Source organism: Mobula hypostoma, chromosome 9, assembly GCF_963921235.1.
Source record: "Mobula hypostoma chromosome 9, sMobHyp1.1, whole genome shotgun sequence".
In the NCBI taxonomy this organism is placed as follows: Eukaryota; Metazoa; Chordata; class Chondrichthyes; order Myliobatiformes; family Myliobatidae; genus Mobula; species Mobula hypostoma.
In genome coordinates, this window is record NC_086105.1 from 31747022 (window position 1) to 31770313 (window position 23292).

General features: G+C 40.6%; 1 protein-coding gene across 4 annotated transcripts in view; it reads left to right on the top strand.

Moving 5' to 3' along the window:
- The window catches only part of si:dkey-82f1.1 (DENN domain-containing protein 2A), a 118673-nt gene that overhangs the window by 65135 nt on the left and 30246 nt on the right, over positions 1-23292 (top strand). For 3 of the 4 annotated variants that reach the window (XM_063057998.1, XM_063057996.1, XM_063057997.1), the window contains exons 2-7: positions 3270-3365; positions 11937-13202; positions 15026-15177; positions 16723-16871; positions 21194-21394; positions 22525-22618. In XM_063057998.1, the coding sequence (XP_062914068.1) occupies positions 3280-3365; positions 11937-13202; positions 15026-15177; positions 16723-16871; positions 21194-21394; positions 22525-22618 (1948 nt within the window). In that variant the 5' untranslated portion in view covers positions 3270-3279. Of the gene's footprint in view, positions 1-2034; positions 2058-3269; positions 3366-11936; positions 13203-15025; positions 15178-16722; positions 16872-21193; positions 21395-22524; positions 22619-23292 lie in introns of those variants that run through there. The other variant, XM_063057999.1, reaches the window with a different exon arrangement.

Sequence of the window (23292 nt, forward strand, 5' to 3'; positions counted from 1 at the left end):
AGCCATCAGCGGCGGCTGGCCCTGGCGTTTCCCGGGAATTTGTAGGGCGGTCTGCAGCGGCGGGCCTCTGTGCCCCACCGCTGGTGGTAGAAACACCATTGTTCTTCGGGCTCGCGGCTTGGTGATCTGTGCGACGGATGCCCCTCTCTCTTTCCTGGCATTCCACAGCACATCTGCTCGGGCCGCCACCTCCCGGGGGTTGCTGAAATCTGCGTCGGACAGCAGCAGGCATATGTCCTCGGGCAGTTGCTCTAGGAACGCCTGCTCAAACATGAGGCAGGGTTTGTGTCCTTCAGCCAGGGCCAGCATCTCGTTCATTAATGCTGACGGCGGCCTGTCTCCCAAACCATCCAGGTGCATTAAGCGGCGTGCTCGTTCGCACCGTGAGAGTCCGAAAGTCCTTATGAGCAGGGCTTTGAATGCTGTGTATTTGCCGTCCTCCGGGGGCGACTCTATAAACTCCTCAACTTGTGCAGCAGTCTCCTGGTCGAGGGAGCTCAGCACGTAGTAGTAACGAGTGGACTCCGAGGTTATCTGCCGAATGTGGAATTGTGCTTCTGCTTGTTCGAACCACAGATGAGGTCGCAGCGGCCAAAAGCTTGGTAGTTTTAACGAAACTGCGTGAACAGATGCGGTGTCGGTCATCTCTGGTCCAAATATCGTTTGGGCTGTCGGGGTCACCAATTGTAGTGGTGTGCTACACACAGCGCTAAAATAACCACACGTAGTCGGTGAGTTGGAGTTGCGATGAAAGAGATTTATTCAAACTTCGCGGCCTGCTTTAAAGCCTTCCTGTTCCCGCCCTCCTTGGGGTGGGACTGCTGTGGGGAATGCATATTCCCAGACCCTTTCTGCGCGCGGGATTTTCCCCCTGCTGGTGAGGAAGGCCTGGCGCCCTTTTTGGGGCTGGCCTCTCTGCCTGCGCGCGCTGTTTCGTGAGCCGGTTCGTGTGTGCTAGAAAGTGGTTCACCACAGTGTGATGATTTGATCTGTGTAAACAACATACAAGCCCAGCTTTGCACTGAATCTTGTACACGTGACAATAATAAACCAACACCAATACCACATTTCCAACATACAAGTTCAATGCAGTCCTTCCAAGTAGAGGTAGGGGCTTCATTACAAGATTAAGTTAGGAATAGGAACTATCATTTGAGCTAATTGATAGATTTCCTCCACGATCTAATTGTAAATTTTTGGTACATTTTTTTTCTCTTGCTGGCGGTTTGATTTTTATATTTAGAAGTTTGTTGTATGACACATGGCTCCAGGGTTGAACACTTAATTTTTTTTTCTCTCACTTTTCTTTGCTTTAGTAGGTTTTTTTCTTTTTTTTGTCACCAAAAGTTTTTCAATCTTTAAAACTTCTTTTTTCTCTTGAGACATTGTAAGTGTTGCCTACTTCGTTGTACTCTTGTTAACTTTGGATAATAATAAAAAGATTTGAAAAGAAAGGAATAGGCAGCTTTGTTTATTTTTCTGTTATTGTATCAAGTGAATAATTAAATAGCTGGAGGTAAAAGATTTTTTTTGTAAAATATGGATTTAGCACATTTGACTCAATTTTGCAACAGAACTTAGCAATTCATATTTTTCCTGTGTTTAAAAAGCTGCTTGGGTAAACTGGCAGGTAAGATTTTCTCTTGTTTGTGATTGGGTAAACCTTACCTGCCAGTTTCCCCTAACCGACTTGTATTCCACAGGAATCATTGACTTTTATCAGCTTGTTTTCCTGATGGTCATAATTCAACATTTAGAGTTCATAAAGTGATAGTTTGAAACAGACGAGGGAAAAGGCATCAGCATCCAACACTGAATTATGTAATGTATTACAATTATGCTTAATGTTATCATCACTTTACACTTGGGTATGAATATTACAGGTGATGGTTGGAAGTGGAAGTGGTTGCCTGAGGGTCAGTGTATCGTCACTAATGTTAAAGATTCCTGGACCAATTTATGTGTTAAATCAGGGTTGCTGAATTCATTTTAAATCTCAGCTCCTATGCAGCTGGGTTAAGTTGCCTTCCATGGGCCATGGACCAAGAACCATACCTGTAAGTGTCATTTGCCTGCATTCCTTTTGTGGATGATAATATTTAAAGTTATTTTGCCCATAAGTTTATAATTAGTTCATGGTAGGGTAGCCATACCAAGAGGAGACGATAAATTGCCAAAGCCCAGGAGGTGGCTATCCTGCCCTGAGTATATACAGTATCCAATTGCCAAGGGTCAGGAGCCAGCTTGCTGTTTCAGCTCTAGCTGGAGTCTCTATTGGTAGGACTGTTGATCTAAATCCTTGTGTGGGGGATATCTGACATTTAAATGGAATATGTTCCTTATCCTGTTCTTGGCACCTGCCAATGATCACAACAATAAAATAGGCCTTATTATCTCTTGGAGGAATATGACAAGTAATTTCTCCCTCTTTCTGTCAGAGTGAGAAAACAGACAGAGACACTTGACTCTAAGATATTTTTGACTGTAAACATGAGTCTTTGAGTTGCAATTGGATCAGAGAAACCTTTGCCCATCAGGTAGTGTGCAATCTAGGAATATTCATTCTCTACAAACCCGACAATTAAAACTGGCATCCTCTGGCTGTACAAGTTTAACCATAGCAAGCAAAATTTTGTCCATTGGGTCTAAATTTATGGCTTGTAAAGGCATTTCTTCAACAGATTAGTTTCAAATCTAAGATGGAGTATCGTGAGAAAGTGGATTTACTTATTGATAATCAGTGAGTTCTTTGCATGAAATGGAAGTTAAGGAAAAGTTATACGAGTGATCTTTGATGGACAAGTTAATTCAAACAGCTTCTCTCATCAGTAGATGTCATGCAAAAGAGAACAAGCAAAGAAGATTAGTTGGTGCCAAGTTGCCTCCTGTTAATGTTTGGTTGAACTATGAAAAGCCTAAAATGATTAAATGGTTGTTGAAGCAGTGCATAAATTCTTCAAATTATACAGCAGGAAAGGAGACCATTTGACCTATTAAGTCTATTTCGGGAAGAAACATATAACAGGAGATTAAGCAGCTGCATATATTTAACAAAAAGATGTAATGGAGGGAAGGAGAGGGAGAATTAGATCAGATTTTCAAGCATTTCAACTGAGCACTTATAATTCTAATTTGCTAAAAATGGCTTTAAGCAGTGGTAATACCTTCACTAAAAATTACAATCAGTTACTAGATTATAATTATACCACATTAATAGTCTTAAGATTACTATGCTTGACAGTTTTATTGTATTTTATACCCCTTGGCAGGTGACGGAACATGCCTATCACCAACAGGATGATAGCCAATAAGACAGCTGTGTTAAACTGGATGGGAACAACTTACAATTCAAAGCCCATTGATCGGTGAGTATTTGTCTGGATTGTGTGACTTGGACTGATTAGTAGCTCTTATAAGTAGATGTAATACTACATTGATAATGCATTCAGATTACTGATCACAACTGCTACTAAAATTATGGTAATATTCATTGAACTTACTAAAAGAAACAATACGATGCAATCTTAATGTCCAGTGCATTGCAGAAAACATTTAAGATGTAATATGCACAAAACATTCAGGAGTAAACTTCATCCTGTACTGTGTTGGCTTCCTCTTGAACTTGTCTGGTGGAGTATTAAATTTAACTTTGACTAAGAGCATCAGATAAATATGTGGCAGTCAACTCTCCACCTAAAATTAACATTTTAGCCTCAAGATTGTTTAGTGACACTTTTTAAATGCACATATTCTCAGGTTCTGAGCACTCAGATTCATTGTCATTGGAACATGCATGTCAAATTTGTATTGCAATTCAGTGAACTACTGCTTTTTAGATTGGTTTGCATATAAAATGAAGGGTGATGTCCAGTACTTAAAATGTGTACTTTTTTGCATTTTAATATTATTGGTGGATCTTTGTTGGATTGCATACAATATATTGAGTTGCATTCTTGTTAATATGGCGACACATTCTAGCCCACGCTGTGATCAAAATGAATTGTATTCATTGCAGGGGTCATAGTAGCAAGCTACCATTGATGAAGAAATGTAGGGAATATGTGAACCGAAAAACATTCAATGATGTGTCATATTTATTGCAGATGGATTTTCACAGGGGTACATGAGGGGATTTTCACCCATTCTACCTTCATTATTTATTGCCTTAATATATTAGTGTGATGAATTTGAGAAAAGGCAATTTTATTTTGCAGGGCCCTTATAAAAATCATATTTGCATATGGGCATTAAAAAAAATCTTGTGTGCCCTTCCACCTCAGTTCTGTTGTGAATGAAATAGTGAAAACCATTTTCCACCTCTTCCTCCTGTTCCTTCTGCTCTCCACCATCCACCTCATGAACCTCTGTCTTTGAGTCCCTATGCTCAGACACTGGCCACTGTCCACAATTTGCCAGTTTGCTGCATGCTGCACCATAAGACAGTCTTCTCCCCTACCTGTTATTTACTGCTGGGCAGTCAGAATGAGGTGATGATCTTGAGGAAACCAACAATGAATGTCTTGTCTAGAGAGTACAGTGATGTGATCAGACACAAGAGATGACTTCCAACTTCCAACATCAACTCTTTGAAAATACTCAGCAGAGGCTTTTGGTTCCCAGTAAAATGGCATTCACCATGAGGAAATTCTTTTATTGATTCACAATGAAGAAATAGAAAGCCTTCTTCACAAGAAGCTCTGGGTTAAAAGGGAAGCCCCTGCGGACACATCATTACAGTCAATGGCTGCCTACGCTCATGGGTAGTCAGCAGTGCTGTTCAATTACAAAGCCTCATATTTCACCTGATCTTGAAATAGATGAAATTATTTCTACATAAATACAGAGCTAAGCAACCATTTTGCTGTAGTGAGCAGCAAAATGGTAGACAAAAACTGGTCTGGCATAGTTACTCAGAAAGATCCTGTAGCAAGACAGTAAAAAGTCATTGTGAACTCAACCTCATTGGAAGGAGCAGTGCTGGTCAGAGATCATGCCCAAGTATCTTCCTGCAGAAAATCACATCTCAGTAATGACAACCTTACAAAACTTGAGACTGAGAATGTGTGTTTATCAGAGAGGTCCAAGTACTGTGCAGTGTCTCTGAAGACTCTGTCAGTGTAGATTGTTGGAAAGGAGGTAGTCTCCCAGCCTGAAGTTCCCATGTGAGTCGTTTCTGCTGAGGTACCACGTAAATGAGTATCAGCAGTCAAATGAGGGGGGAAGCGCTCTCTGTGAACTGTGTGAACAGCTAGTCAACTGTCCTAATGTCAGTAGAGTGTCCCTGTGAGTAGTGAAAGAAGTAGCAGTCCAGTGCACTGTGTTCCTAGTGCTACCACGACTGTTCTATGATTATCAACTTTAGGTCCTGTTTACACTGATAATGGTGTAAATGTGCTCAATGCAATTAATGACTTTCACCAGGTAAATGTCATGTATGCCAATGTGAATAACACTGTGAATAACACAGTGTCTGATCTGGTGACTCCAGGGAAGGTCAAAGTCAGACGGCAGAGTATGCAAAAATGGGCACCGTGTGATCCAGTTTCTTGGCTAGTGTTTATACAATGAAGTAAAATATTGTGAAGTGCCATTGTTGTTTCTCAGTTGCCTAGAGTGAGGTTTATTGTCTGAATGCTCCGAGAAACATCAAAGTAAAACATTTGCTGTTGCCTGCTGATCTCTTGCTTTCACTAACATTTGGAGCTTAACATTCAAACTTTTAGTTCTACACTTGCTACGTTGATTTAGGTTCACCACAACTTGCTGCCTGTTCCAGCTATCCGAATGCAAAGTGAAACATTTTTCATTCCAATCAAATTAACTTCCAAATGCTGTTTTCAGAGGGTGCTCTATCTTTTGTTCTGCAGGCGCCTCCATTTGAGATCTGAATCAGTTCCCACAAACTGTGGAGTATCTTGGCTAGTCCTTGCTTCCATTGTGGAAGAATCTGAGCGAGAAAGAAAGATTGGTCATTGGTGCTTAGTCACCTTTATAAGTCAACTAATCAGAAGTTAACATATGGTTACCATTTAATACCTTATGGTGCTAGGATCTAAATGGTTGGAGATGGTGGCTGAAAACCTATTTCCTGAACACTTGGAATCAGTTAGGTTGCAATGGTAATTAGTGATTGGCTAAAGAACAATTTGGGTTGAGATCTAATTGGTCAAAAGTGACACAAAAATCATAAACCGCGTTGCTAACATTTGCATAAGTTTTTAGTGTTAAGAATGTTGCAGCCCTGGGACCATCTCTAATAATTTGAAATAATATGTTGATGGTTCAAGAAATGTCCATGTCAATGATTTTTCTGTACCTATTGAGATTTTGGGCTTTAGTGTTTGAGATTTTAGTTCTCCACATAACTGGCAGCAGTATTAAACTGGCAGAAGTTAACACATTTTACGATACATGCCAGAGATAATAAACCCGATTCTGATATTAAACAGTGCAGGTGTAATTTGCATGAATAATTTCCCTGTTTGTGAAAATGTGCAAAGATATAATACTGAATTCTTTCTACCTATTCCTTTGAAAATTTTAAAATATATAATTTTGAACTTTGTTACTTTTATAACAGGAAGATTGGAAGGAGAAAAGTAAGTGAAAATGTTGGACTGAATTTGAAATGTGATTTTTAAAGACCTTATTGCACATGGATTCTGCATAATCCTGTTATTTATGGATCTATAAGATAAAGGTATTACAGTGGGATTTCAGACCTCGATCACAATGTAGGGCAGGAAGTGGAAGTCTAGGATTTTGAGCAGTCAGCTGGAATATTTGCCATTACTGCAAAATAAATAGGCAACCTAGTTGTTACTGGCAGATTATCAAAATACTGCAGTAGAAATAGGGGTGGTGAAAGCAAGAACTTTTCCATAAAATTTGAAAACTATGAACCCCACAAATCTTTCTCAATGAGTCTCCCACCTGCCTTCCCCCTGTTCTCTCTGACAACCTCCCACACTCATCCCCTCCACCTCCTGCCAAAAGACTATTGAAGTGCCATCCCTTACTTTTGGATTGGCAGTTCCAGCAGAACTCACATGTTGGAAGCCTGTCTGTCAAACCTGTATCTCACATGAGTGTTTATCACCGACCTACCTAAGTGTATACAGGGTGGTATTTACTGAAAAGAACAGACATGTTGTGCTTTATTTTCCAAAGATAGAATAGATGAAGATTTTTATTTATGTTTGTTTATATGGAGTCTACAGAAATTGTTGTGGAAACGATAATCCCACACAAATGCTGGAATTAAAGGAGCGGTGGTTGGCTGTTCTGAGCTGTTAAAGCACTTTCACGAGGAGCAATTTTGCTGCATGCTCTATATTACCTGCTATCCCCTTTTACAAACTCGTGTTCTTTTCCCTCCGTCTCCATCACTTAATTTGCCAAAATTGAATGTGACATTCAAGAACATGGCTTCAGTAACAGTTACATTGGAAGTATGCTGCAAGAACATTTATGTTAAAAGTGCTCCTGCCTGGGGCTGCTCAGACCTTCTCGCAGAGGGTTATTGGTTTCTCTCAGATATTCAGAAAGGTTGTGTTTATCCAGAATGCTTAACTTAAGTAGAGATCTCTCCAGATCAATCAGTGACCTTTCAGGACCTAACCACAGCACATGACTGTGGTTTAAGACTTACAGTAGAGGAAATGTGTAGCTGGGACTGAGGAACAGCTGTATTTTCATTTAGTCCCACACAGTGTATTTCTGTTGCTTCACTTTGTAAAGAAAAAAAAAATCTATAAGTCATCTCAAATTTCAGTTCTTTGCCCGGTCTGCCGTTTTTGAATGAAGTGTTACAGGCATATAATGATCCATGATATTCATCCCAACTCCGCACTCCACACCCAAGGGCCAGCTTTGTTCCCTACAATGTCCATTCCAGATTTGCTCTCAAGTGTAGCAATCTGACTCGGCCTTTGCTCGATTTGGACTACGCTCAAACTTTTGCAGGAATAGGGGAAAGCGAATGTGGTGCCTTATCTGAGAATGTCATGCCGGAGAAATGTTCTTTAAAAAGCAACAGATGATCAAAAACGTAGGATGGGTGAACATTTTAATTGGAAAAATATATATTTATTTTGTCTGTAGTTTAGTCAGCAGAGGCTTTTGTAGAGGTAAAAAATAAAGTAAGATTACATAGTAGGATAGAAGCAACTCATTCACATTTTCAGGAAGTAGAGAGCTTTTCTTCAAAATCTGGCTGGAGAGCAGAGTGATCTGCACAACAATGTGACCAGAAGAGAATTAGTTCAGTGAACCAAATCCTTTGGAGGAATTGCAAAGGAACCTACGGTACCTGGCCAGGTGGAGAAGAAATCTGAAAATCTGATCTTGGCTGACTGAGATTCAGGGTCATGACAGATGAGGAAAGGGCTTGATTTGAAGATTCAGTCCTCCTACAGGACAAGTATAGGTTAATATCTTAGACAGGTTATTGGCAGTAAATCGGTACTGGAGCCATCTTGTCTCCTTGAGGCAACAAAGAAACTCTGACTCTGCAGCTCTTAAATGGACAACTGAAAATAGGAAGGGAAATGAACAATAGAGCACAAAGGTTATTGAATATCATGCTAGACATCCTGTTTCTTCTTAGATTTGCATTTACAATTAGTTAAAGCAAGTTCCGACCATTCACCTTGTATGCTCACTGTGCAGCCCTAGACAAATGGCATTTCGGACTTCCAGCATGAAATGCTTTATTGGTCTCACATTGAAATACATTTTCTAGTTGGAAATAAGAGAACAAATCAATCAGATTCATTGAGAATACAGTACACCAGAGAATTTTGATTTACTTTTCTGCAATATAACTCCATCAAGCATTCTGGATTTAGAAGCTGACTTGAAATTATCCAGTGTATCATGTAGGAAGTGATTAGCGTAGAATACTATGGGCCTCATGTTAAGAGCTCCCTTTCCTGTATAAATGCTTAAAAGGTTATCACTGTCTTGTTCTCAAAAAGAACACCCTAATTGCATTTTCCCACGGCATTTGTTTTCTGTTGAGGTTTCTGAAAAGTTGAGAGATTATAGCCAGCTGTATGCTCTCCTACAATATTACAATGCCATCTTTGAGAAGGAGCTTTATTTCTCTGTTTTACATGTGTCATGTTCAATGGCAAGAATAAACTTAATTGCATTTTGATACAAGGCTCACTGGAGGGTGATGAGAAGAAGACTTTCTTTCTTTTTAAATCTTTTTATTTGTTTTCAAAATTATAAACTCAATAACAAAGTTGGTACAAAGAGATTGGAATAATGTTAATCAGCACATATAAAATGAATTTTAACAGATATAAAAGACTTCCAAACTCATAATGAAATTAATCATTAAAAAAAGAAATAAAAAGAAAAAAAATATATAAACAAAAAAAACCCCAAAAGAAAAAGAGAAAAAAAACCCCAAAAAAAGCAAAACAGGGCTAGACCATTAGCTTGTATCAGACACGTTCAGTAATGTTGTTAACTCCGCTCCTCTCATCATATAATTTAAGTTTAGAAAAAGGAAAGGTCAGATTACATCATATGAAAATGTTGCATAAAAGGTTTCCAAGTTTCTTCAAATTTAACCGAAGGGTCAAAAATATCACTTCTAATTTTTTCTAAATTTAAACTTAATATAGTTTGAGAAAACCATTGGAATGTAGTTGGAGGATTAGTTTCCTTCCAGTTCAACAAAATAGATCTTCTCGCCATTAAAGTAACAAATGTTATCATTCAACATACATCAAAGTTGCTGGTGAACGCAGCAGGCCAAGCAGTATCTATAGGAAGAGGCGCAGTCGACGTTTCAGGCTGAGACCCTTCGTCAGGACTAACTGAAGGAAGACTCTTCCTTCAGTTAGTCCTGACGAAGGGTCTCGGCCTGAAACGTCGACTGCGCCTCTTCCTATAGATGCTGCTTGGCCTGCTGCGTTCACCAGCAACTTTGATGTATGTTGCTTGAATTTCCAGCATCTGCAGAATTCCTGTTGTAAATGTTATCATTTGACAGGCTGAAGAAGACAAAAATCTATGTTCTACCACTGGCAATCCAAAGATTGCCGTAATAGGATGGGGTTTTAAATCGAAGCATAGAACTGTAGAAATAATATCAAAAATGTTTTGCCAATATTTTTCCAAAAGGGGACAGGACCAAAACATATGTGTTAAAGAAGCCACTTCAGAGTGACATCTATCACAAGTAGGGTTTATATGGGAATAAAAACGAGCTAGTTTATCTTTGGACATATGAGCTCTGTGTACTACTTTAAATTGTATTAAAGTATGTTTAGCACATATAGAAGAAGTACTGACTAACTGAAAATTTTTTTCCCATTTCTCTATAGGTAGGGAAAGTTGAAGTTCCCTTTCCCATTCATTTTTGATTTTATCAGATATATCTGGCTGTAATTTCATAATTATATCATAAATTATTGTTATTAATCCCTTCTGCAAAGGATTAAAACCTAAAATTTTATCAAAAATGCCAGAAGGATTTGAAGTCGGAAAGATAGGCAACGTAATATTTAAAAAATTTCTTATTTGTAGGTATCTTAAAAAAAATGGGATCTAGGCAAATCAAATTTCTCAGATAACTGCTCAAAAGACGTAAAGCAGTTATCCAGAAATAGATCATGAAAACGTATTATACCTTTCGTTTTCCATATCAAAAAGGCTTGGTCCATTACTGAGGGTTGGAAAAAGAAATTAGATATAATAGGGCTTGATAACATAAATTCATTCAGGCCAAAAAATTTACGAAATTGAAACCATATTCGCAATGTATGTTTAACTATAGGGTTGAAAATTTGTTTATTCAATTTAGATAGTGCAAAAGGCAGTGAAGTTCCTAAAATGGAAGCTAAAGAAAACCCTTGTACAGAATGGCCTTCAAGGTTTACCCAATATGGGCTTGAAGTTATATTCCAATCTTGTGTCCAAAATATTAAGTATCGGATATTAATTGCCCAGTAGTAAAATCTTAGGATAGGCAATGCCAAACCACCCTCTTTCTTAGATTTCTGTAAGTATTTTTTACATAATCTGGGAGAGAAGAAGTCTAAGGCCATCACATTATGTGATAGTCATCTATTTCAGTTAATGTAGGGGAAAAAAATTCCATAAAGTCTGATGGAATTCTGATGAAATTGGTCTGTTTTGGGCCAGTCCCACCAACTCATTGTATTTTGTCACCTATAATGATTTGATTTTAGACTGAAAAGTGGTGGAGCATTAACACCTGCATGCACCCTATTGAGATTACTCTGCTATGAATATTACGTAGTAGCTTGTATTTATGCAAAGATCTTTGAATGTAAACTTCACTCTCTTGGATCAATCGGATAGCAAGGGGGAACGAGAAATATTCATCTAACAGATTTCAGTTCAGCCAACGGCCAGTGAAAGCTCAGCACAGCCTTGGGAGTCAAGGCTTGTTAACTTGTCTTATAATGGGAGTAGAATTGGTGTATGTAACTAGGGATTTAGAATGTATGTCTAGTGCACATTCTGGAGCAGAGGGTGGCGGTAATGCACCATTAAGCTGGATGCCAACCGCCGTAAAACAAGATACAGACAGACAGGTGTATGTAACTTAAAACAGGATCTTGTAATGAACATGCATTTAGAGTGATATTCCTATTTTGAGTTATGAAAGTACCGATTCCTTACCTTATTACCATTGCTCCAACACCCATTCCATACCATCCTTCACCTAGTCTAATTAACTTAGGAATTCAAGACATCAGCTCTTCAGCAGCCCACTCTCTCTTCTGTTTCAGTGCCAGGGGGCAATCGAAACAATGGAGAATAGTGAAACTAGAATATTTGAAAATCTTTGCCTCAGAATCACTGATTTAAAAAAAAACTTTAAGTACTGCTTAAGACTTGGAAACCACTCATTTTGGTCTGTGTCTATGATGGATCTTTTTATCTTGCAGAGTGAAAACAGATGGTGAGAGGTTTGTCCTTATTGTCGAAGAGCCACCGAGGGTTGAACCTGAGCACGTTGTTAATCAACATCTGAATTCCACTCAGAAGAACTCGAGAAAGATCCTGATAAGTACAGGGAAGATTGATGGCACAGAGGTGAAGTGTCCAATAAAGCCAGTCAACAGCTGTGTTACAAAGCCCAGATCGACGTGCAGTGAGCAAACGATGCTGAACCAAAGATTTGTTGTCAGTAGCCCAAGAATGGACATTAACAGCATTTCAGAAAATGAACACTCTATACAGAAGCCATTAAAGAACACTTCCAGGCAAAGCTATTCTCCTAATAAAGCCAGTATCATAGTTAGGAATCCAAGCATCAAGGAAAAAATTTCAGAATGGGAGGGTAAGAAGGAACTGGTATTCTCAACAGAAAAAGAGAAAATGGTAAATAAAGGAACCAAGGAACTTGATAGAAAGTCTGAGCTAATGAAGTTGGTTGATGGGAATGTCGTTAAGAAGGCCGAAGGCGAACATGTGAATATTTGGAATTTAGAAAGCAAGGAATCTGGGAAAGAAAATGAGTACAAGGTAGATGAAGAGAAAGCAAGGACTTTGGAGGCTGAAAGCAGGTTGCATGAGGGCAAAGGGAATGAGATAATAAAGTCTGATATAATTGAAGTTTGTGGAAAACAAAAAGAAGTTGTGTGCACAAAGTTTGCCACGACACGGCCCTTGACAAGAGAAAGGACAACAGTACTGAGCCACATTAAGAAGCTGGAGGAGAAGGTGAAGGAAGATTCGGTGAGAAGCCAGCTTAAGTTACCTGGTGATTATTATACACCTCAGAGACTTCAAAAGGCACTGGCCACCCAGGCAGCCTCACCCCCTAAGGAGAAAAAGGATGGCAGCTGCAGCTCGGAGCTCAAGCGTAAGCATATCCAATCCAATTCAGACTCAGAAGCAAGCGAGCCTATCTTTGGGACTGTGGAGAAGGTGACGGTCACCTGGGCCAGCTGTAAAATCAGAAATGTGGAGAATGTTTACTCAGAACCTGGAACTCCTGATCATGACCTTACAGTGAATCCTGTGCCCAAGCCTAGGCGAACGTTTGAGTACGGTACTGACAAAATAGCTGGCCTCTGTGTGTTAAGGAAGAGCACTCGGCAGTTACCAGACTTACCTGTCGTTCCCCCACCACTTCCATTGACACCGCCCCCTACTGTCAGCACAGGAGCACTAAATGGGAGACTGAGGTCAAACTCTAAAGATAACCGGTAAGAAAGGCTTAGAAAGATTGGTCCTAGTGGGATAGTGGAAACCATCTTAAATCATTATGTAGAAATCTGCAGTGTTCATGTAATGATGTGAAGGAATGTAAAAGGTGGAGGGGAAAATGTGAAAATACCAAGTGCAGACAGCATAGTGAAGCCTCTGCGGATGATGTGAAATAACGTCTGCCTGAAATTTATGACTGCATTCTTACAGCACGAGGAACTCCTAACTTCAGGAATGGTCTGACAAGAGGCAAATAATAGAGCAGAGTGCTGCCTGTGCTGGATTGTTATTCCAGACCTACCGGATGGGATTTCCAAGCGCTGTTGTTGGGGTCCATGTGGGTTTGTCAGATGGGAAGTTTCAATTAGAAAAGGAATTAAAATGGCCTAATAAGAATGTTGCTCTCAGAGGGACACCCACATTCTCTCCTACAATTTGTGCTGACTTCTTAACCAAGCTGCCCCACTCTTTCTCCAGGGCCTTAAATTTCCCTTGGAGTATCTGTTGAATTTCGCTTCAAAAGTTACTGATCCCAGCAGTTCATTTTAGGTCATAACGACTCACTGTCTTTGCTCCCAAAAGGCCAAATCTGAGATGATGGCTGAAGAATAGCAGGTACAAAAATGACAGCCTACCTCAAGGTGAAAGCATGGAGGCTACTCCTTGGGCATGGGCCATTATCATCTCCTAGCCATGGTTGGAGTTCGGCTATACATTGAATATTGCAGGCTCTCATGTGCAGACCTCCGTGTGAAGTCAACAACTTCTTGCACCTTTTGAAATCTCACTATCCCATTTTTGCTCTGCTTCCCTCTGGCTACCGAGGAGAAGAAGATCTTTGCTCTCCTCTACAGTGAACTCCTGAAACCAGTGCTGGAGATCACAAGGTGTGATTTGCACCTCTGCCTCTGGCCATAAACTTCAAAGTTAACACAGCCGTCACTTCCAATGCCGTTAATATGGTGGTTGTCACCTTGGTTGTGGGTATAGCTGGAGAATGTGACAGAGGTCCATAAGAAACTCCTAGGAGAAGCAGACTGTCCCCAAGTTCTGCTCCTCTGTCATTGTAGGAAAAATATTTCTAGAAAACCTGTTCAAAATGCTTTGCACGCTTCCTCCATCTTCCTTCTGGCAAGCTGTCCTCCTGCCCTTGTCATTCTCCTCCTCCCACAGGCGAGGGCTTTCGAAGTGTGGCCCCCAAAAGCCCCCTAGTAAGGATGCCTCTGTTCCCACCTCAGAAAGGATGCCTCTGTTCCCACCTCAGACAAAATTTCTCTGTAAGCCATTGCATTTAACACCTAAAACTCCCACAGTATCCACCAGTTAAATATGCAGGTGTGTACTACCAAATCCTGTTTTGATCAATTTATGGACAAAACTGAAAGCCATGCAGGAAAGCTTCAAGTAAGCTGAGTTTGCATCCTAGCCTGCTAATTATCAGCTTCTTTTCCTGGACGTGCTTATTTCATGGCAATGAAAAAGATTGGCCCATGACTGTTCAGTTTCCCAGTCTATGGCTGTATCAGTGTAAGCATCCCTTTCCCATATAACATCCTTTACAAAGGTCCCTATTGTAGTTTAGTTTGTATTGCTTCTGCCCATTCTTCTGTTCAAATGCTTTACTTCATGTTCCCTGTGTGTTTACCATTGCCTGCCTATTTCATCAGTGTTCCAATGACTTCTGAATTCCGTCCCTTTTCTCCTCAGTGTTATATCACACTTTATAAATGTAAAAAAACATAGTTATATCCTAAGTGCTTCATGGAATGATGCTTTTAACTGAGATATAAATTAAATCTGTCGTCTGCTTTTATTGATACAGTCGGAAATCTTTTGAATTTGAAGATGTAAAAGACCTTCAAAGGCTTCAATCTCCTAATTTCTGCAGAAATGGGCAGGTGGATTGGTATGCTCAATCAAAGTTGGCACTGAACTGCGCTTTATCAGAAGAGAACATATATGAAGATATCCTGGGTAAGCTTCGGGGTCTGTGAACTCAATTCTCCAACCACTGTCGTTGTTTAGAATCCGATCTTGTGGTTCTGAATAAAAGATTGGATTTGTACTGTGCCAATAACTTGGAATGGCTAACTGGCCAAACTTGAAAATGATTAATATTTGAAATAGGTTGAAATAGTTCAGGAATACTAGATTAAAAAGGAATTTGAATAAACTGGGTATAAAGTAAGGAAAGAAATTAAGATTACCAAGCAGCTGTAATTACATGATCGGAGACATGAGGTATTGCATATGCTGGAAACCTAGAGCAACACACACAATGTGCTGGAGGAGCCCAGCAGGTGCAGCAGCACCTATGGGTGGGAATAAACAGTCAACATTGTGGGCCAGGATCCTTCATCAGGACATGATGCAAAGCTTGAATTATACTAGTGTAAAGACTTGAATCCCCAAGAAAGAAAGGGGCTTCCAGAATGGAACATGTGACTTAGGAGAGCTCAGTAAATCTTAATGTCAGCTCCAAGTGTAAGAAAGGTGCAGTTGAAGTTGAAGAATAGAGCCAAAAGTGTTAGCCTAGCGATCAAGAGTATAATTGGGAAAACTATATTTAAGAAAAGAAATATTGCAGAGGAAGTAAGAAACTTAACATGGCTCTGATTGATAGAGGCCTTCACTGGAGGAATTTCTTGGGGTCATCATCTACCTCCTTTTTTTCCTGCCTGGAACCTGGAGGTCCTTTTACAAAACTTCTACAACAAGCTTGATTCATAGCACTTCCAACCATAAGACCTTGTCCTCCAAGATGGTAAAGGTCAGCTGGCACCTAGAGAAAATTTTCTCTGTCACACAGCATCCTTACTTGGAAAGTAAAATCACCATTCCTTTCTGCTGGGGCAAAAACCTGGAGCTCCCTAACTGAGAACTTTGAGAAGGTGCCTTTCCTTTCAGGGCTGCAGCAGCTCGAGAAGGCGATGTCACGCTATTTTCTTGTTTTACTAATATATAAAACTAAATAAGTCTCTGAAGACATGAAGAACATGTATGCTTGATCAAAATAGATGAATAGATAAAATCATTGTTCACTCTTCTAACAATAATGAAGTTTGGTTTGTTTGAAGGGTGTTGGTTTCTGAAGAGTGTATTAGTAAGAGTGATGGGTAAGAGTAAGAATGATACAGAATGGATCTCTGACAGCACCCGAGTTTCTGATTTAATTTAAAGCTGTGACAAAATTAATTGAAAGAAATTAGATATTTGGTTTTCAAGTTCTTTCAGATGTAAAGTACCATCTTTAAAATCATTGGATAAGTGTTGATGAGCAGAGATCCAAAGAAAAGTAACATAGTCACCATTGGAATATAATGCCATTAATCACTTTGGCAATCATGGTCCAATTTCCAAAATGAGTGGTGACTTACAACATCAGCAATAATGAGAATAACTATGGAAATTACTAACAACGAGGCATAGGACGATTGAAAATTAGAAACAATCACCATCCTGAAGTTGGGCTGAAAAGGATAATGTATTTGTTGCTATTATTTTTTATTTATATCACAGACATTCCCAAGGAAAATCCTTATGAAGATATAGAATCTGCAGACAGGTACCCACTAGGGAAACAGTGCAACCAAGTCCATCCTTCTTCAGCTGGTTCCACCCCCAAACCAGGATCTCCATCAGAAAACAGACCAGACACACCCACAAAGGTAATGCAACTGGAATAACCGTTTATCTTTGCCACCTGGACAGAAACATTGCTTAATCACCATAGAATACAGTATACAGCCAGAGACTAAAGAGCAAGCCTCCAGAACAAAGAGGTGGTTGCGAGAGGCAGAAGAGCAGGTACAAGACTGCTTTAAGTCAGTCAACTGGGTCACTTTCAAGGACTCGTTAGAGGGTCTGAATGAATAAGCCATGGTTGTCATGGACTTTATAAAAACAGTTGTAGATGAGCACGTCTCCTCAAAGTCATTCAAAATCTTCCCCAACCAGAAGTCCTGGTTGGACCATGCTGAGGGCCAGATCAGTGGCATTCATACAAGTGGTCCAAGTACGACCTCTGGAAAGCTGGTTTGCATGTAAAGTGCCAATTCTGAATCACTGGGGAATGCTGGATGGCTGTGGCAGTGTTCAAATGCTATCACCTCCCACAAAGTGAAACCGCAACAGAGGTGACAACACAGATGAGCTCAATGCCTTTTATGCTCGCTTGGACTGTCAAAACGTGGAGGCACATTCATGATCTACCACAGCTCCCATTGACACTGTGATTTCTGTCTCTGAGCCTCCTTCAGGAGGGTGAACCCACGGAAAGCATCCTGCCCAGACCTGGTACCTTTCCAAGTACTAATGACCTGTGCTGATCAAGTGGCTGGAGTGTTCACCAATATCTTTAACCTCTGGGTTCGGCAGTCTGAGGCTTCAAGCAGGCTTCAATTATACCGGTGCCTAAGAAGAACGTGGTGACCTGCCTCAGTGATTATTGTCCTGTAGCACTTGCATCCACAGTGATGAAGTACTTTGAGAGGTTGGTGATGAAACACATCAATTCCTGCCTGAGAAGAGACTTAGATTTGCTCCCATTTTCTGCTGGCAGAACCGGTCTACAGCAGATGCCATTTTCATTGGCTCTTCAGAATCAAGTTTAATATCACTGACATACATCGTGATATTTGCTGTTTTGCAGCAGCAGTACATCACTATACGTATTAATAAAAACTATAGATTGCAATAAGCAGTAAATATAAAAAAAAGAAAATTTACATTAAATGAAGCAGTACAAAAGAGAGGGGAAAATACTGAGTTGGAGTTCATGAGTTCATTGTCCATTCAGAATTCTGATGGCAGAGGGGAAGAAGCTGTTCATAAAATGTGTGTCTTTGGTTCCTGTCCCTCCACCTTGATGACAGCAATGAGAAGAGGGCATGTCCTGGGTAATGGGGGTCCTTAATGATAGATACTACTTATTTTGAGGCATTGCCTTTTGAAGGTGCCCTGGATACTAGGGAGGCTGGTGCCCATTATAGGGCTGGCTGAGTTTGAGACTTTCTACTGGTTTTTCTGATCCTGTGCAGTGGCCCCTCCATACCAGATGGTGATGCAACTAGTTAGAATGCTCTCTGTGATACATCTGTAGAAATGTGTCTTTGGTGACAGGCCAATTCTCATCAGTCTCCTATTGAAGTATAGCTGCTGTCTTGCCTTCTTTGTGATTGCATCAATGTGTTAGACCCAGGATATATCTTCAGAGATGGTGACACGCAGGGACTTGAAACTGCTCACCCTTTCTACTTCTGATCCCTGATGAGTACTGGCGTGTGTTCCTTCGACTCCCCCTTTCTGAAGTACATAATCAGTTCCTTGGTCTTACTGAGTGCAAGGTTGTTGCTATGACATGCTCAGTCAGTTGATTCTGTATACCTCCTTGTCGCCATCTGGATTCTGCCAACAATAGTCATAGTCATAGTCATACTTTGTTGATCCCGGGGGAAATTGGTTTTCGTTACAGTTGCACCATAAATAATCAAATAGTAATAAAACCACAAATATTTAAATAGTAATATGTAAATTATGTCAGGAAATAAGTCCAGGACCAGCCTATCAGCTAAGGGTGTCGGACCCTCCAAGGGAGGAGTTGTAAAGTTTGATGGCCACAGGCAGGAATGACTTCCAATGACGCTCTGTGCTGCATCTCGGTGGAATGAGTCTCTGGCTGAATGTACTCCTGTGCCCACCCAGTACATTATGTAGTGGATGGGAGACATTGTCCAAGATGGCATGCAACTTGGACGGCATCCTCTTTTCAGACACCACGGTCAGTCCAGTTCCATCCCCACAACATCACTGGCCTTACCGGATGAGTTTGTTGATTCTGTTGGTGTCTGCTACCCTCAGCCTGCTGCCCCAGCACACAACAGCAAACATGATCGCACTGGCCACCACAGACTCGTAGAACTTCCTCAGCATCACCTGGCAGATGTAGTCGTGTCATTGGCAAATTTATAGATGGCATTTGAGCTGTGCCTAGCCACACAGTCATGGGCGTAGAAAGACTGGTGCAGTGGGTTAATCACGCATCCTTAAGGTGCATCAGTTTTGATTGTCAGTGAAAAGATGTTATTTCAATCAACCCTGGAACACCTGGACAATGAAGGTGCATACGTCAGGATGCTCTTCGTTGACTACAGCTCTGTAATCAACATTATCATCCCTCAAAACTGATCAATAAACTCCAAGACCTTGGCTTCAATACATCCAGGTAGAACTGGATCCCTGATTTCCTCACTTGCAGACCCCAGTCATTTCGGATTGGCAACAACATCTCCACAATCTCCATCAGCACAGGTGCTCCACAAGGCTGTGTGCTTAGTCCCCATGCCCTACTTGCTTTATTCTTATGACTGTGAGGCCAAGCACAGCTCCAGTGCCATATTTAAGTTTGCTGACAACACCACTGTCGTTGGCCAAATCAAAGATGGTGATGAATTAGCATTTAGGAGGCAGATTCTAAATGTGGCTAATTAGTGCCAGAACAATAACCTGTCGATTACTGTCCATGAGATCGGGAGCTGATTATTGACTTCCGGAAGAGGAAACCAGAAGTCTATGAGGCGTGGGGATCAGAGACAGAGAGGGTCATCAACTTTAAATTCCTCAGCGATATCATTTCCGAGGATCTGTTCTGGCTCCAGCTTGCAAGTGCTATTGCAAATATAGCATGGTAGCAGCTCTGTTTCCTTGGGCATTTGCGAAGATTTGGCATGCCGTCTTAAACTTTGACAAATTTGTATGGGTGTGTGGTAGAGTATATTGACTGATTGCATCACAGCCTGGTGTGGAAACACTAATGCCCTTGAAAGGAAAATCCTACAAAAGGTAGTGGATACTGCCCGGTCCATCACTGCTAAAGCCTTCCAGTCCATTGAGCACATCCACATGGAGTGCTGTCGCAGGAAAGCAGCATCCATTTTTGTGGATGGGCAAGCTCTGTCTGCTTTTCCTGGAAAACCTTAAAAAGCACAGTCCTCTCTTGCAGGAACCTAGGTACACCAAATCAAAACGTGCTCATGATGTGAAAGAAACTTCATTCCATCATCAAGGACCCCACCACCCAGGCCATGCTCTCTTCTCCCTGCTGCCAGGAGGCACAGGAGCCTTAGGGCTTGTGCCACCAGGTTCAGGAACAGTTATTACCCCTCAACCGTCAAACTCCTGAACCAAGGGGGATAACTTCACTCACTTCATTACTGAATTGTTCCCACAACCTATGGACTCACCTTTAAGGACTTGTCATCGCATGTTCTTGATATTTATTGCTCTATTTTAGTATTTGCACATCTGTTGTTTGTCCATCCTGTTGGTTGTAGTCTTTTATTGACTCTTTTATGTTTCTTTGTCTTTACTGCGAATGCCCAGAAGAAACTGAATGTCAGGGATGTATATGGTGATATATATGTACTTTGATAATACATTTACTTTGGTTAGATTCAAAGTTCAATCTTCATTTCGTTACATCCACTGCTGACTGGGGAGTTTTTGTATTGGACAAGTCCAGTCTGCTTTTTCTGGGAAACCTTGCAGAGCACAGCCCTCTATTGCAGCCATCTAAGTACACCGAATCAAAATGGGCTCATGATGTGAATGAAACTTATTGACAATCAGGAGATTTTTTTTTTTGAATATGGTGTTTTGAAGAGAAGCCCAGTGCTTTCCAAAATAAACTGCAGACCTCCCAAACGAGAACCTAATGCGTTTGCTGATCCGACCACACAAGGCTGGCAGGTCCAAGAGGATCAGCAGCATGGGACTGCTGAAGACATGTCTTTTTCGGGAACTGCTTTTAAAATAGACGACCATCTGCTTAGCACAACTTCAATTTTATTTTTGGATTTGATTGATATGGTTGTATTCTGGAACTACTGTTCAAGAATTAGATATTTCTTGGGTTGGTCGACCGTCCTAGTCAGCTCTGTCCTTTCTGTTGTATCTTTGATGATTAATATGGCAATCTGCTCTGTTTTCACAGCTTCCTTTGAAAACTTCCTCCCTCTTTCGACATTCTTCAGAGAGGAGAAGTTTCAAACTGCTGGATATCAGAAAAATCAGTAAAGATGGCATTAACTCACCGCCAAAAGCCAGCCCGCCTTCTACCCCAAGCAGTCCAGATGACACACAGAGCCTGGCAGGAGACTCTCAGTTATTGAGAAGGAGAAGAAAGATACCTAAGGTCTGTAACTTCTTACAGACTTTTTTTTTTAGTTAGTCTGACTGTTGTTTTAATCACTATCAGAATTTATCGGCAGGTTATTGATTGCAATCAGCTAAGATTGGGATAGAGTGGTGGGCCTTGTTTGACCATCTTCCAGAAATACCCACAGCAACTAATGAAGCTTAACTGGAGCCCACATGAATTGTCTAGTATCTGCACTTCAGAGCTGCCATTTATATTTACCGAGAATTTGCATAGCATACTAAAAGCTTTCTTCGCCAAGTCAAACAAAAAAAAACTGGCGTTTATAAATCAGAGCATTGAGTATAGGAGTTGGGATGTAATAATAAAATTGTACAAGGCATTGGTGAGGCCAAATTTGGAGTATTGCGTACAGTTCTGGTCACCGAATTATAGGAAAGATGTCAACAAAATAGAGAGAGTACAGAGGAGATTTACTAGACTGTTACCTGGGTTTCAGCACCCAAGTTACAGAGAAAAGTTGAACAAGTTAGGTCTTTATTCTTTGGAGCGTGGAATGTTGAGGGGGGACTTGATGGAGGTATTTAAAATTATGAGGGGGATAGATAGAGTTGGCATGGATAGGCTTTTTCCATTGGGAGTGGGGGAGATTCAAACAAGAGGACGTGAGTTGAGAGTGGCAAAAGTTAAGGGGTAACACGAGGGGGAACTTCTTTACTCAAAGTGGTAGCTGTGTGGAACAAGTTTCCAGTAGAAGTGGTAGAGGCAGGTTCGATTTTGTCATTTAAAAAAAATTGGATATGTTTATGGACAGGAAAGGAATGGAGGATTATGGGCTGAGTGTAGGTCGGTGGGGCTAGGTGAGAGTAAGCATTCGGCACGGACTAGAAGGGCCGAGATGGCCTGTTTCTGTGCTGTAATTGTCATATGGTATGGTTATATAACCACAGTCAATGATGACCTCCTCATTTGCGAAGTTGTTACTGTCCCATAGTTTGGTCTTGATGATAAGAAACGTGGTCTATATCTCATCTTCGCCAGTATTGGGGTTTAGCATAAAGCCTCAGATGTGAACTCTTGTTGAACCTGACCTAAATTTGCTCAGCAGCAACTTATATGCAGCATTGTTAATCCTTTGGTTGAATTCTCATTGTTTTCAAATGCAGGTGGTGTTGAAGATTAATGCGATCTATGAGGCTAGGAGGGGGAGGAAGAAAGTAAGACGAATCACTCAGTCTTCTGAGGCCAACACAGGAAGAGGTAAGGTTTGTGCATGATTCCTGTTGTGTTGTCCATTCTAAGTGTATAGACTAAAAAATAGATTAATGCCACAAAGTTATTTTTATGTTTATTGAGAGGATGTAGTCCAGCTGTTAAACACATGGGAATAGGAAATCATTTGTACAATTCCAAAAATAACAATCCCTTGTAGTTGAAAATTAGCATAATGCATAATAGGGAAATATTATACACTTTTTTAAAAATGTCCATTCAAGAAATTTATCTCCAGGATTTCCATCTGATCTAGAACCTTTTATCTCCAGCACCAATTTCTATACTCCTCACCCCAACGTCACCAATATTAGTGCAACGTGTAATATTTGTCTCCAACTTGGTTTACAAGCTACTGGTTTGAAAACGAAATTTTATCACTCACAGAGCCATGAGTTTGCACTAAGCCTGTTTCACTGAATGGATACCATTCCCCTTTGACTGCAAACATGGCCATGTGCAATTCCTGACTGCTTTACCTTCAGAGTCACCCTTGGCTTCCTAGGCTCAAGATTATTGCCCATTGCCGCTATTGATCAGTGCCCCATCTCAAAGTTTGCTGTTCACTCCTGCATTAGGAATGTCATTCCAATTTTATACATGTTAAAACCATGTATTTTCCTTTCAGCCCACAGGAGAAACCCAACAGACACCTTTCCCAA